This window comes from Durio zibethinus, chromosome 1 (genome assembly GCF_047325235.1).
Source record: "Durio zibethinus cultivar Kanyao isolate XHJ-2024 chromosome 1, ASM4732523v1, whole genome shotgun sequence".
NCBI lineage: Eukaryota > Viridiplantae > Streptophyta > Magnoliopsida > Malvales > Malvaceae > Durio > Durio zibethinus.
The window spans coordinates 10,314,790-10,330,410 of record NC_143162.1 but is presented as its reverse complement, the minus strand read 5'-3'; the positions used below and the strand labels follow the sequence as shown (position 1 = coordinate 10,330,410).

At 32.8% G+C, this 15,621-nt stretch overlaps 2 protein-coding genes across 4 annotated transcripts; one reads left to right on the top strand and one right to left on the bottom strand.

The window, feature by feature from the left end:
• The first annotated feature begins 668 nt into the window (after positions 1-668).
• Positions 669-6,752, top strand: LOC111312096 (uncharacterized). Of its 2 annotated transcripts, none has more exons than XM_089763034.1 (11): positions 669-768; positions 1,504-1,679; positions 1,872-2,053; positions 2,143-2,796; positions 2,930-3,007; positions 3,835-4,159; positions 4,241-4,440; positions 5,488-5,564; positions 5,735-5,836; positions 6,214-6,400; positions 6,485-6,752. In XM_089763034.1, exons 2-11 carry the CDS (start codon positions 1,505-1,507, stop codon positions 6,578-6,580), a joined length of 2,076 nt encoding a protein of 691 aa, XP_089619160.1. In that variant the 5' UTR covers positions 669-768; position 1,504; the 3' UTR covers positions 6,581-6,752. The 2 variants fall into 2 exon arrangements, with proteins under 2 accessions (XP_089619160.1, XP_089619170.1); XM_089763044.1 differs by having other exon boundaries at positions 689-967.
• SIEL (ARM repeat superfamily protein) lies at positions 5,866-12,891 on the bottom strand. Of its 2 annotated transcripts, none has more exons than XM_022912076.2 (9): positions 12,111-12,891; positions 11,916-11,996; positions 11,441-11,665; positions 10,825-11,016; positions 9,418-9,558; positions 9,179-9,268; positions 8,212-8,741; positions 6,993-7,916; positions 5,866-6,089 (listed from the first exon to the last, which is right to left on the bottom strand). In XM_022912076.2, exons 1-9 carry the CDS (start codon positions 12,750-12,752, stop codon positions 6,074-6,076), a joined length of 2,841 nt encoding a protein of 946 aa, XP_022767811.2. In that variant the 5' UTR covers positions 12,753-12,891; the 3' UTR covers positions 5,866-6,073. The 2 variants fall into 2 exon arrangements, with proteins under 2 accessions (XP_022767811.2, XP_022767812.2); XM_022912077.2 differs by having other exon boundaries at positions 5,867-6,089; positions 6,993-7,913; positions 12,111-12,890.
• Positions 12,892-15,621: the final 2,730 nt, after the last annotated feature.

The window sequence follows — 15,621 nt, the reverse complement described above, 5'->3', positions numbered from 1 at the left end:
AATGTTCAATATTTTATGTAAATTTTTTTTTAAAAAAAATTTTATTGATTCAAATCAAAATAAAAAAAGTTGTTGAAAGATTTGGATAAACTTAATCTTTGTAATTTTTAAACATATTGAAAAATTTTGATAATTAAATAATATTTTTAATAAAGTTATTTGATAAAATAACTAAAATTGTTTATTATAAAGATAAAACCCATATTTCAAATTAATTTTGATATTTAAATAAATTTAAAAGAAGTTATCTTGATATTTTGAAAAATTATGTTAAATTTTATTCAAAAAAATTATTCACATAAATACTCATATGAAAAATTTTATCAGATATTTATGTAGTTATAATATAATATATATTTTATGATATATATGATTTTATACTTGTAAAAATGTTCGGGCTTTAACAAATAATTTTTATTGTTATTAAAAGTGAATTTAAATTTTAAATTTAAATTTTATTTATTTTATATTTTGATAAGAAAAAATAAGGAGATATTTTAAGATATTTAAATATTAAGTGCTTATTTAATCGTATATAAATTTGGATAATAATACTAAATTTAACCATATAAATTGGAATATCATAAAAATTAAGTGGATTACATTCGTGTACCTTAAAAATAACGATATCCCATTCTGTGCTAATCCTAGGAGAAGAGGGCCGGGCAGGCATTTCTTGTTTCGCGCTTTGTATGAGAGAGAGCCTTCTCGGCTAAGCCTATCTCTTTGTGCTGTTTTACTGCAAACCAAACCGTCTTACTTTCCACTGTACCATTCTCTCTCCTTTTCCTTCGAAGCTTCCTTTTTTTACTTTTTTCAAACTTGTTCCAAGCGTTTCTCGAGAATGTGACAACTCATTTGGATTAATAAACCACTAACTCCCTCTTCATTTTGCCCTTTAGAGTCCCAACTCATTCGAATTTTACTCTCTTTTTTTTTTCTTTGCTTCTGCATTTAGAGGACTAAGGTTGTTTTAAACAAATTATTATGATTACGTTTCTTACACTCGATTCTTGAGTGTGTTTTGGCTCTCTGGATTCCACCACTTTTTATGTTGTATATAATATTTTTGGAATGATGCCTTTAGGGTTTGTTGATCGCTCAGATAATGCCTTTAATCTACTTAATGCAGATATTGCCAATAATATATTCAATGTGTCTCATTTTAAATAGTTTCTGCTTTTTTACCCCATGATGTATTTACATTTTTGTTTTCGGAAATTCTAAGAAATTTGGTGATTAAAAATTGTTTCTTGAATTAATAATGGCCGTTTGCTTGAGATTTTTGTGCTACTTGTCATCATTTTAATCAATAGAAATTTACTGATCACAGCGTGTATAAAATATGGTTATATTGTGAACTTTGCTTACTGTTTGGTGTTGAGCACTAGTGGATGTAGGGTATAATCAAGTTCGTACTTTTCATATACTTATTTGACTTGAACTATTAATAATCCCTGATCGTAAATGCTTTCACTTTTCTAATTCATATTTGGATCACAGAATGGTTGTGGGAACGAAAGCGCAGACTTTCCTAGTTAATGGAAATGCACCTTGTATTCCAAATCTGACCAACAGCATTATGTCTGTTAGAAATCTGGGCAAGAGCCAGCTTGGTGGTGTCATATTTGGTTGCAAGACCAGCACCTATAAAGAATGTCTATTCAAGCAGCTTTTCGGTATGGCATGTTCATTTCAGTTGCATTTTTCCAGCACTAGTTTTTCACTTACCTTTTTTTTTTGTCCTCTATCCCATTAAATCGAGTATCTTTTTTGTTAAGAACGTTCACTCATAGAATTTTTTTTTCTGGACTTTTTCCCCAAATAAGCTTTCTGATTGCCATGGTAATTGTTGGTTTGGTTTTTATCAGGCTTACCTGCTCAACACTTTTCTTATGTGAAGAACATTCAGCCAGGAATTCCATTGTTTCTGTTCAACTACAGTGAGCGGAAACTACATGGGATCTTTGAGGCTGCTAGCCATGGTCAGATGAACATTAACCCATATGGATGGACTGCTGATGGTTCAGAGAAAACACAATATCCTGCACAAGTACTCGTATAAAGTTCCTTCATATTTGATCTGATGTTTTATTTTTTTTGATTTTATCTATTGCTGATATTTTTCTTTCTTGAATTAAGGTTCTGATTCGTGTTCGACTACAGTGCCAACCTCTGCTTGAAGAACAGTTTAGACCTATTATTGCAGACAATTACTACGGTCATAATCATTTCTGGTTTGAGCTAGACCATGTTCAAACAAGTAAATTGATGTCCTTATTAGCATCTTTAGCAGTTTCTCCAAGCACTTATCTAACTCAAAATACGGCAAAGTGGAGAAATATTTTCCAAACTCTTCCTTCAACTGGAAAAAAGGAGGAAGGTGCTCCTGAGGTGGAGCATTCTAATCACTCAAGTGGAAATGTTGTTTTCTTCGATGTAATAAAAGTGGCAGATGAAGGGTTTAAGCTCTCAGCTTCAGAGGTTGAGCAATTTAGTCAGTCAAGTGGAAAATCAGATTCTACAGATTTTGCTCCTTTTGATTCATTGGAAACTAATATAGATGCAAAGATAAGAGGACAAGATGAGAAAGATCTTATATTAATTAAACTGAAAGAACTGGCTCAAAAACGTAAAGATCAAGATGTTTCTTTGATGGATAATGTGGAGGATTCCACTCTTATGAAAGAGACATACTTTGAAGATAGGGTTTCTTTATGGGAGCAAGTGGATTTGGGGCAGAAGAATGAGTATGGTGCCTGTTCTTCACCACATTGTCAATCCCTTGTAGCTCAGGTGATTGAGAAGCTCTATTGTTCAAAGAGTTATGGAGAAGAAGGATGAAATCTGTTAGATTAGGCCCTTTTCTTTTCTTTAAAAGATTAAAAAGAAAAAGTTCTGCTCATTTTTCTTTCTTTTTATTTTTTAGTTGATTCAAGGGACGGAAGAGGTCAGGACATTTAAAGCAGAACAATGCAAAAAGATGGTTCAAATGGAGCAAAAACTGGTACAAATTTCACCACACCCCTTTTTCTCTCTTTCCTTTTGTGGCAAGATTAATAATATACTAATAATAAAAAATTGAAATAACAAATTCATTGTTATTAACAATTCTTCTTACTGCCCTGACTCTTATTTTTGGTGCTATTATTTGTGTTGATTGATATAATCTTCTGTAATACCCCAGTCCAGAACGATGGGTTTAAGAATATTGGAACAGTTTCACTTTTAATCTATATTGAGATGGACCAAAACTTTTCTTGACTGTATTAGGTTGAAGTACATTAGAGAATACTTGTGGTTTTAGACAAGGTATTTGTGTTAAATTGAATGCTTGCCATATAAATAAACTCTATATGTTGAAATGAAAGGTGCTTTTACCAAGTTTGTTGGAGGAAAGGAAATACCTTCCGTTGATTAGTATATCAGGTCAACGGGACCTTTCTGGAGTGAGGACAGGGAAGAAAGCACGGTATAGAGAAACTCAATTATGTTTAGGTCCTTATTTTAGCTGATTACCTACTTAGTGTCACTACCTCCCTTTAATAATACTTATGCATGACATTATTGAGAGATTTGAAGTGACTAACAATTGTTTACCTCACTGCCACTGATTGAAACTCCGATTATCCATTTTTTTCAGTTAATTTTATGGTAAAATTAATCTAAAATTATAATCTTTATGGTAATGTTGCCGACCTTATGTTTTGTTTCTCATCCTACTAAATTTTGCTTGCTCTGTATCTATAATAGTAACAGGAAATTGCGTATGCAGAGCTTGTTTATTAATTCCAATCAGTGCCATGGATAATACCTATAACCCTAGTTTTTCAGGTTGCAGCAGAAATGGAAATTAAACGACTACAAGATCATTGTCTGATGTTGGAATCCTTGTCTAATCATTCTGTGGAACATGTTAATGAAAAGGAAATTCAGCCCTTTGAGGAGCTGCAATTGGATCCCACTGAGTCAATATTTTTGGTGGGAGGATATGATGGTGAATCGTGGTTATCAGCACTGAATTCTTATTTCCCATATCAAGATGTGATAAAATCTTTTCAGCCAATGAGCTCTGTCCGTTCGTACACTTCAGCTGCACAGTTGAATGGTGAGCTTTATGTCTTTGGTGGTGGTGATGGTTATTCATGGTATGATACAGGTATTCGCTTGTCCTAAAGTCTCATTTTTTCTTGTAAGGAAATTTTCTTATATCTCATGTTTCTGTTATGTTTTTGTCAAGTTGAATCATACAGCCCATCAACTGACCAGTGGACCCTCTGCCCTTCCCTAAAGGAGGAAAAGGGAAGCTTAGCTGGAACTGCGTTGCATGGCAAAATATTTGCCATTGGTGGTGGGAATGGGGTTGAATGCTTTTCAGATGTTGAAATGCTTGATTTAATTGTTGGACAATGGATCAACACACGCTCAATGCTACAAAAGGTGAAAGTAGTGCTTGACTTTTTGTCTTTTTGTCTTTTCCTTTTGGTTGATGTAAAAGAATCTGATTTTCACATTTTCCTGGATTGAGAGAGGTAACATGTATTTATTTGAAGGATATCCTTGAAGTAGGCAACAATAACTAAAAGCATTTCAAAATAACTACTAAAACTTAAATATTTCAGGACAAGGATGACCTTAATTTCTTATTAGTAGCTCTTATTAAAAGGAATAATATGGTTAGCAGCAGGTTTATAACTTGAGTAACTAAGGCTTCATTTGGATTCTACTGAAGCCTTGGTGAGGGGCGATTGAAGCACTTTATGAGTTTAATCACACCATTTTTTGCATTTGGATAACATGGGTCAGTGCGGTTGGTGTTTATCAACTGCACTGCATCTTCAGTTTGTGATTGGACCCTTTAGGGTGCAGTGAAAATTTTCAAACTCACCGCAGCATTTATTTCAAAAAATGTCCCTATTTAAATTTTTTTGTTTCTTTTTTATCCTTAAAAGTATAGTGCAAGGACAAAAATATCCTTGACATTTAAGGCCTTATTTATTTAAAATAAATAGATAAAAATAGTTTTTAATACTTAAAATTTTAATTATTTTTTAAATATAATTTAATATATATCAATATTTGATTGAATAAATTTTTAATATATTAAATGTTAAATATTATTAAAATATAGATAAAAAATAATTTATTAATCATTTTTAAATTAATGTCTTTAATGGTCATTCTCTTTTTATTATAATTCATCTTACAGTCACTATTTCTTTTGCATCCAAACACATATCTCATCATTAATTTTAATCTCACCGCTATAGTAATTAATCTCACCTCTACCATTATTTTCAATCTCATCGGAGCTAATCTCTCTGCTCATCCAAATGGACCCTGAAGGAAGTGAGGAGTCATCATTTGTTGGGTTTTGGCTTGTGTGCATGCTTTCAGCATCCTTGAATTATGCAACTATCCTATAATGTGCATCACACACACACATAAGTTATCAATGTTAAATTTTACCTGAACTTGGTTTTGCAGCGATTTGCTCTTGCTGCTGTGGAACTTAATGGTACAATTTATGCTACTGGTGGATATGATGGGAATAATTACCTGCAGTACGTTGTCATGCCATTTTCCTTTTAGGTTTTCTCCATACACTTTTGTATGTATGCATGCACACATGGTTCCATTTATAAACCCAGCAGTATACTAATGAATTAATTTGTTGGTCCATTCGCCCAAGCCACAAAAATTGACAGCTGACTGCAATTTCCTTCCACGCCAGGTCTGCAGAAAGATTTGACCCCAGAGAGTATTCATGGACCAAAATTGCAAGCATGAGCACAAAGAGGGCGTGCCATTCACTGGTTGTTTTGGATGAAAAACTGTAAGCTGTTTTTTTTTGGAGGGTTATTTATTGTCATTCTATTATTAGCGTCAGTTAGCAGTTTGAGAGCTGCTTTAGTTGATGGCCCAGTTTGTGCATGTGCAACACAAAATGCTTTATGCTCTATTGTGCCTAATACAAATCTGGAAGATTGCACGTATGGTACCTTAGCTTGTCCAGTGCTATGCTCTGCTTTGAAAGTAGCTTTTTCCCTTTCTTTCATGAGAATTCTTGCTATTATCTAGTCAGCTTCCTGCATCACATAGCGTACATGATATTTCTTTATCAATCTGTGCCAATGGTTATTGACCCTAATTATTCGAAAAAGCTATAGAAGTGAAAAATTATCTTCTTAACAGAAATGCTTTCTTTGTTAGATATGCCATTGGCGGTTTTGATGGTACTAAAATGGTTCCAAGTGTTGAAATATTTGATCCACGACTTGGATCATGGATGAGTGGGGACCCAATCAACCAGCCAAGGGGATATGCAGCTGCTGCCGTTGTAAAAGGATCTATATATGTTATCGGAGGTCTGAGAGCTGGTGAAGACATTCTAGACTCGGTATGTTCCTTTTTTTGCTTTCCTATTCATTCTATAGGTGCATCAGTTACTGGTTGATTTCTAATTTGATGAAAACATTTATAGGTGGAGTGTTTCAGGGAGGGGGAGGGTTGGCAAGTGAAAACCACCAAGGCTGTTGGCAAAAGGTGCTTCTTATCGGCGATTGTTTTTAAATCATGAACATTAGAATGGTTTGAGAGGTGGAAGAGTACATAATAGTTTCACTAACCATTGATGAAACATTCATCTTAGCTAAGTTTTGAGTCCATGGGATGAAGCCAACAAATGCATTTTGTTAAAACGTGAAACATACAATCTCATAATCAATGTGATAGTTATTTTGTTTGTTGTTTAATAAGTTCCTTGATAATTTTCCACTAAAAGCACCAGTCTCAAAGTTGAATAATTTTTGTTAAATTATATTCCTTTCTCTACCCGTACTCGAGGACAAGGCAGCGGAAAGTTCCCTCGTTTGACCCAGCAGACTCCAAGCTAGCAATATTTTAGTCTGATTCTGATAAGCATATGTTGTACCTCAACAAATGTCATGCCAAAAGCAACAATAACAAAAAAGAAAGGTGGCTTTACTTACCATTTAGTGCTCTTACAAAGAAAAATCTCTTCCTCGGGGCAAAGGTATGCTAGCTCACGTTTTGGACCCCCAAAGGCTTTAACTTGATGAACATTCTCTTGCAAGCATTCTATACCTATAGAAACCCTCAGCGCAAAGGAAATTGCTTTTGGGGTTAGATAGAAGGGAGCCACAAATGTGAATTCCCTGACCTCATCACTGCTTCTGATTAGGTTCAAATCTAAAAATACAAACTGAGTTGACTCCTCACCCATACTTATCCTAAGCCACAACCTATGTTCACTCAAAACGTTATACAAAGTGATTGCAAGTGGTATAGAAGCAGGTATTCCAGGGATGAAAGGAAGAGGATTTTCAGAATCATTACCAGGAACTTCCAATTCTGCATTTATGTGCCTGGGACTTCCACCTAACACAAATTGATGAAGGGAGAAGGAGTCAATTAACTTCTTGAAGAGAAGTGGCTTACAGGTACTACCACCACTTGAAGAGCCAATATCATTCAATAATTTCTTAACTTCAATTATAAAATGAGATGGTTCAATAGGCCCCCCCTTGCGGAGAATTTCTACATGAGAAATTATAGAAGACAACTTTTTCATGGCAGTATCATAACAGCATATCTCAATTTTCGACAACCTCAAAAGACAAGCCACAACGATCAGTTCCAAGATTTGCAACTCCTCTGCTTTGGACAAACCGATGAATTTATTCCTGATTTCCCTGAGCCTCCTGTCTAATTTTCCTAATAGAAGCTCTAATTTTCCCACTCCATAACAATTAAGCTTTTTTGTTGGCATAAGGTGCTCCCATACTGCAGCAAGCAATTTTATAACTCGGAGATATTGCAGAGTAAATGCCACAGCACCAGCAGATCCAGGGGAATCTGTGGTAAATGATGCCACTTCTTCCTTGCATGCCCTGCTAGACCCAAAGATAACAAAACAAATTTATGGTTCATGGATAGCCCAAGATGACACAGCTAAAAATATGGTTCTCATAAATCGTATTATTAATGTGGTCATCCACGTCTTCAATGTTTAGTATCTTGTACAGATCACTGAACAATAATTTATATAACAAAAAAGAACAACTGCATTGCATAAAACAAGATTATGAAAAATCAGGAAAGGCTGCCTGTCAATAAAAACAAACTTCAGTCCTATATATAGCAACAAAATGCATCAAAGAAACAAAAATAATTAACTACATTACTTACCTTATAGCCTTCAATGCTTCATTTGTGCAGCCTAATTGTACCAATGACCACAAGTCCTTGACCTTTCTAAAGACAAGGTTTACAGACTGTCTTAACTCATCACACTCCCTCAGCCCATATTCTAAATGAGTACCCGACTTTCCTAAAAACAATTTCTGATGATGATGGTCAAAGGTCTCCACACCTTTTTGCCACAAGGGCATGCTTACAGGACTACCAACCTCAGAACAGAGATGAGATGGCATATCACCTTTTACTGTTGGCAATGCCTCTTTTATTTTAAAGTCAGCAAGAGAAATGGTTGAGGATCTGCTGCACTTTGACAAATAAGCCAAAAGTGTTTCTCGGTTCATAACATCACTTAAAGCATAAGAGATTCTCCCCAGCCAAGTAACTGCATAAGAGAATATTCTAGATGGAACACCACAAACATCACTTTCATTTGACAGTGGAGCTGAGATGGCCAGCACAAGAAATGCTGCTACTCTTGTACTATCAAAGCCCAATTTGCCTCCAAAAGCTGGCTCCAACTGGAGTAAGAAAACCAAGGTAAAGAGATTGAATAATCAATGTCATTTACAAATAGTCCCAACATAAGAAAGCAATATTATATTGTGATGTCCACATTGCTTCAATGCTTCATTAACTTCACTGTTCCAATCAGCATGAATATTCTCGTATTTCTTAATTTATTATCCTGTAAAAGTTTTTGTAGTTAGGCATCTGAAATTATTTAAAAATTAGTCAATTCTGCCCAAATGTACTAGAAACATCCACAGTAACATAAACTTCTACATGTACAAAAAAAACTGATGCATCATTCAGAAGATATGTTCATTCTCACGACATAAATTTTAATAAAGAACTTGCTCGTGCTATTTTAATGATACTGTTCTTTTCATAGTTGAGCAGGTAATGTCATCAAACTAAAAGCAATAAATAAATGGCATTTTAAAGCCAAGCTAACCTCTGTAGAAACCTCCTCAATCATGAGAACTGTGAACTTCCCATGATTTCTCCCAATATGAAACAGAACAGAGAAGACATCAACTTCATCCTAGAAGCAGCTTAATCAAATAAGTGGAAACAAAAAGCAATAACAGATAGATATAGCTGCTGGAAATCAAGTAACACACAAATTGAAAATATAAAAGACGCAGCCCAAAAAGCCACTTGAAGGTGCAAACTAAAAGAAAGAGAAACAACCTGTGGATATGTCTCCAAATTTCCAAGAAGGCCATCGATACACAATTTAAACAACTCCAACTTCATCAGCTTTGCTAATTTGAGAATTTTCCTTGTCGCAGATCTTATGACAGAACAGCTGTCAAAAAGAGTGCTCAGAAACTGCCAAATCAGGTAACAATGATGGTTAAGTAATGATGTCTATCTTTTAACAATAGTGGATCTCGACAATTGATATTGAGGGGCCAACTAATATTATACAAGATCTTAATTGTTCATAGAATGCCTCTTGTTATATTATTAATACACACACACACACAAGCAATATACTAACAAAATATATAAGCTTTCAAATTTATAAATTTTATTGATTCGTAAACCAATATATCAAAAACATAAGATATCAAATAAATAACCTTATTTAAAATTATGAGTGAATTTTCCTTTACAAAAAGTATGAATAAATCAACCATTAAACAATATATATTTTCATCAAAATAAGAAAAATAAAATATATCATTAAAATAATAAAATTGAAACTTTGAAATTAGAAATTAAGGTGTTTTTCCAACCATTTATAAAGTGGTTCTAATCTGCCTTTGTGTTAAAAAAAAATTGTATGATAGAAAGAAAAAGATTTAAAATAGAATTAAAAGTGAAGAATTATATGAAAGGGATGAATTGTAGTCAATTAAAAAGAAAAGAAAAACATATTTGATACTTGACTGGAGATTTGAATTCTTATGGAAGAAGCTAGAAAGTCAATTTGGCTTTTGTTAAATTTACATATTTGTGATTTTACTTTCTTCTCAAACTTATTGGTTTTAAAGATTTGTAAGCAATGTTTAGTTGGTATAATAAATAAATAAATAATGTAATTTCAATACATCTTAAATTGCAACGAATAAATTAAGTTATGAAGTCACATAAAAAAAAATTAATAATTTTTGTTTGAGAGGGTCTTTTAATTTTTTTAATAATAATAACAATAATAATAAATACTAGGGAAGATTTAAAAATGTTCTCAGCCTATAAATACCGTCTGCCCCTGTCTTTTGAGCAGGAGATATCTGTATAAAAAAAGATTTCTATAGTTATGGCTTCTCTAGAAAAGAACAGCAATTTTACAAAAGTCATGGCCTCACCAAGAGAAAGAGAGAGACTGAGAGCAAAGCATCTGTGAAAAAAAGCTCTTAGTAATAGCTCTAAAAGTAGCTTGCTCATTATATTAACTACCTTGACTGGGACCTTTATTGAGAGGTGAGGCTTGATTAATTTACAGAGACATCAAACAAAACTATTCCAACATCTATCTGCACCTTGTCCTATGTTTAATGCTCATCACCCGTCATTTAAACTAGGCATGTCAAGCATTTAGATATTCTATATGTGTGCATCTCTTTAAGAAAAAAGAAAAGAAACACTTACACTGTGCATGTGTATTTCTTCAACTTTTAGATGATTGCAGGTTGCCATGTGATGCATTGTATTCAGAGCTTGTAGCCTGACAATCTTTGAATCATCATTCAGCATGTCCATCAACAGGTTTAAGGCTTCACCAGCAAATTGTGAGGAGAAGACAGTGAACGTATGCAAAGAGTAACAGGCAGACATTCGTACCTTCAGATTAAGCACAGACAGCATCATAATTAAAAGCCATGCCAAGAGGGGAATGGCTTTTGAACCACAGATATATGACCTAACTTCAGATAAAGTCAAAGCTTGTTCTATCAATGACTGTCATAACACTTAAGTTCTGTATATTATGTGTCTAACATATCAAACTGATAGTCCTAGCTTGTTTAATCATAAACCGTAATAACGAATAAACACATTCTCATTCAATATAACCATGGTACAAAAAACTTGAAGAACCATGCCAACCCAAACCTCAAAGTGCTGGCAAACTGCTTAGATATGGACAGGGATACAGGATTAAGCTGATCCAATAAGGCCAAAAGTTGAATGGTACCAGTCTCTCTGAGACAAAACAATTGTACAAGTAATAAGAAAAAGGATAACTAGAAAACCAGCAAAATTTTACCTCAGAGAACTCATCCTCAAGTCCATGAACAAAAGCTCCAGCAGCAGCAGAAGCTGAAATTTCAAACACTTTAATTGGTTTGTAGATTTTATATTTGTTGATCCCTAGGACTTTCTTAAACAGGGTTTGTAGTAAGATATCTTCAGATACAAGTCCTATCTTCCCAAGAGCTTCAAAGGCTTCAAGCCTTACCTCCATACTCATATCTCTTACCATACAGCAGAGCTGCAAGTAAATGTTAACCAAAAAAACCATGAGGAAAATTTTTGCTTAAAATGCCATATATTTAGGGTAGACATGAACTCAAGTAAAATACTTAAAAATAGACCAGCCAACATCATAATCATGTTCTGCACATTACTATCAATTTTCAAGCATCAACTCCAAAATTTAAAGTTTCTTTAACATAAAATAGGCAATAAGAAACAGGGACACTAAACATAAGGGCATGATCTTTCTTTTTTCCCCAAAATACCTGGATAAATACTGCATCCGACGAGTCCTGCTTGTTCCTTTCTTCACTGGATATAACAAGCAGTTTACCCCAGTCATAGACCTAAATTCAAAACAATGAGAGAAGAGATAAATCAGAATTTGTAAAAATAAAAATTAGTTATCAATACATAGTAAACTAATCTAACGAAGAATCTTCGAGAACAGAGTATGTTACAGCGCGAACTGCTGCGGATCTGACGTTATCCTCAGCGTCGCGGAGCAGCTCAACAGCACGGCAGTAGCATCCCTCAATAACATCACGATCATTAAAATCACCATTCTTACACAATTTCACCAATCCATCTACAGCTGCTTTCCTCACATACGGAAACGGATCCCTTGTAAACCCTAGAAACACGGCTAATAACACCGATTCCCTAATGGCAAACTTCTCCGCATTTTTCAGTAGCCATAGTCGTACGGGAACAGAAGGACCGAGGCAGAGCGAGACGAAGCGGGCAGCGTCAATGTCGTTTTGGGAGGAAGTGAGTGAAAGGAGTGCGGACAGTGACTCGCCAACAAGGCGAGGCGAAGCGGAGGAGAAGAGCGAGTCAGAACGGAGCAAGTCGACGGCAAAAGGGGATAGGTGGGGGCGGCGAGCGGAGAGGTCCGTAAGGAGCTTAAGACAGTGATGGAGGAAGACGGAGTCGCGAGTGAGTCGAAGAGAGCGAGTTAGGGCGTCCAGGAGTGAGGAAAGGCTGGAATCGGAAGTGGTGGGGTTGATAATGAGAGATCTGAAGGAAGCTAGGGTTTGGGAAGAGAGGGGTTGATTATTGTTGAGGAATTGTTCGATTGAGTTCATAACGTGCTGCTCCATTGCTGACTAATCTGAACTCCTGCACTTGGGCTCTGCAACTATGAAAAGGATTGCCGTTGCGCATTGTTTGGTTTTCCTTCGCTCGATGGAATTACATTCCCGCCTACATGCTGAACCTTTTGCTTTTTTATTTGAATAATTATTTGAATTTTTTGAATTAAAACTTTGGCGTTATAAAATATTTAATTTTTTGTTTAAAATTTTTAATTAAATAATTTAATTTATAAAAAACATTTATTTAAAATTATTTGAATGAATTAAATAATAAATATTTGAAATTTGGTTATTTTAATATTTTTAACAATTTGACTTTATTTATTCATTACTAGTATTTAAAAGGAATAATATAATGAAATAAAAATTTAGTCTTATTTCATACAATAAAAAATTGAGAGATTTTTTATTTTTGAATAAAATTTAATAATTTATTTAGATATTATCTCTTTATTATATGGTTACTACTATTAGTAGTAGACAATAGAATCATTTTTTAAAATTTTATAAAAAATATACAAAAGAATAAGAAAGGATATCTTAAAAATTTTAAGTTTTAGGCTCCATTTTATAACTAGAAATTAATTTTATATGGAAGATATTTTTAAGAAAATCAAATATTTTTTGTTATTTGGATGACACGAAAGAAAATATTTTCTGTTGTTTGGATCATTTTACGAAAAATACTTTTTACCATGTTAATCTTTAAAATTTTCATCATAACACATTAAAATTTTATAACTATAATTATTAATAATTATTAATAGTAAAAGTTTCATATTTCAACATTAAAAAATATTTATATTTAATATTATATAATATAAGATCTTATATCCTATATATAAAATTATAAAAGAGTAAAAATCAAATCTACAAAAGAAATATCATATATAAATCATTAATATAATAATATTGTTCCTAAGCAAAAATTTTCTATACTCATAATTAAGTTAGAGCCATGCCCATTGTTACTAAACAAAAAAAAATCCTACAACCATGTCCATTTTCCTTAAACAAAATATCCTACAGCTTCCTAAACAAAAACATCATTCGTTCTCAAGTTAGTGCCATGTCTATTAACATTTATAAGACAAAAGATATTTTACTTGTCTAACAAAATCAATTACGTAAATAAGTTTTTACCATTATATAAACAAGTTTTAATTGTCAACCCTATGGTTGAAGAAATTTTAAAGCCAAACTTTTCTAAGAATATCATTTTTCACCATGAATGCCTTTGGTTGCTTCTCATGCTCAACTAAATAATTAATGCTATGTTTGGATAAATATTAATAAAGGAAAAGAAAAGAAAGTTTTTTAAAGAAAAAGAAAAGATACATGTAACATTTATTTGGATAATTAAAATTACTAAAGGAAAGGAAATGAATTTTAACAACCATTGTTTGGATAGAGAGTGAAAAAAAAAATAAAATGATTCATTATAATAATTTTTTTCAATTATAACCTTTCATTGCTTGTGATTTTAGAGCACTTCTGGATCATAATATGTTTACTATCTTTTCTAGCCTCACAATTATGCTATATCAATAGTTTTTAATCAAGTGAAATAGGAAGATGTTTTACAAATATGCATTAATGAATTTTGAATTAGTTTGACATCTCATTAACCCAAAAAATATATCTATTTATATTCAACCATTCATCAAAATCAAATCACTAAAAAATTATAAAAAATTTTTATATTGGAAGATATATATGAAACTTACTTGAAAAAAAAGATGGCTTTGAAAAAAATTGTAAGATAATTGTGATCTGCTTAAGTTTTTTTTATTAGGTTTTTAGTATTAATAAAAAGATAGACATAGTAGTCTTTTTATAAAAAAAAAAATTTCAACTTTTCTTTCCTTAGCTTTTCCTCTAAATTGGGGTATTAAAAAAATTGGGTTTACATAAGAAATGACTGGTTATTTGGTTTTCACCTTTTTTCCTTTTTTTAAATTAAATATTTATCCAAATAAAAGAAAGGGGTTTTGTTACTTTTACTTTCCTTTCTTTCCTCTCCCCTCAATCCAAATATAGTGTAAGGCAAAGGAAAGAGCTACCTCATCAAACCCTTCCACCTTCATCACTTGCTCATAAAGATTAGCAATAACAATTTGATCATCATTTACTTTTTTAATGGCATTGGCAATATCTCTAAATTTCTCATTTTCGACAATTTGAGAGTGTTTCCTTTTGTTATGAGATCAAGGTTGTGAAATACCAATTGAGGAAGATGTTTATTTCCCTTTGATGGTTTCTTGATCAACTTCATTTTCCAATCCTACAGGCACCAAATCAACCTTTGCGTTTTACAAATTTATATTGGTAAAAGATTTGGTGAAACTCCTAGTAGCCATATCTTTCCTAACAATCAAAGCCATTTTATCATACATGTTAAGTTTCTTGTAGATGAATGGTTCATGTTTAGGATATGCCTATTATGGTTATTAACATGAAAAAAAAAATTAGTCCACCATAATAACAAAATATTAATATAAGTCCTTTAAAAAAATCAAGATATCATCATTTCATCATTATAAAACTTTCTTGATACAATCATCATCTTTAAGTTGTCGTCTCATCCAAATCCACTCTTGCCAATAAGTGTTTGGATAATATTTTTCACAATCTAAAAATGATTCTCCACATGGTTTGCCTCACATTCAACTTTAAATTTTCATTTATAGCTTGAGCTACTCGAACATATAAGCATGGCTTCAAAATGTTAGATGGTCTATTTCTTTTTAAAGCCTAATCAACAAAGATCTCAAGTAAAACACGTTACATGGGCTTTGTCCACCTAAATTGCTTTTAATGTCTTCATTTCTATGATGATGATGATATTTACACTCAAAAAGAAAAATATAATAAA

Excerpts from the sequence above, each read along its gene's own strand:
- LOC111312096 (XM_089763034.1), top strand. The coding sequence starts at position 1,505 with ATGGTTGTGGGAACGAAAGCGCAGACTTTCCTAGTTAATGGAAATGCA. Across the intron at positions 2,054-2,142 it reads AAACACAATATCCTGCACAA|GTTCTGATTCGTGTTCGACT; the intron begins GTACTCGTATAA and ends TCTTGAATTAAG. Across the intron at positions 2,797-2,929 it reads GTCAATCCCTTGTAGCTCAG|TTGATTCAAGGGACGGAAGA; the intron begins GTGATTGAGAAG and ends TTTATTTTTTAG.
- SIEL (XM_022912076.2), bottom strand. The coding sequence starts at position 12,752 with ATGGAGCAGCACGTTATGAACTCAATCGAACAATTCCTCAACAATAAT. Across the intron at positions 8,742-9,178 it reads TTGAGGAGGTTTCTACAGAG|TTGGAGCCAGCTTTTGGAGG; the intron begins GTTAGCTTGGCT and ends TTCTTACTCCAG. Across the intron at positions 7,917-8,211 it reads GAAGCATTGAAGGCTATAAG|CAGGGCATGCAAGGAAGAAG; the intron begins GTAAGTAATGTA and ends CTTTGGGTCTAG.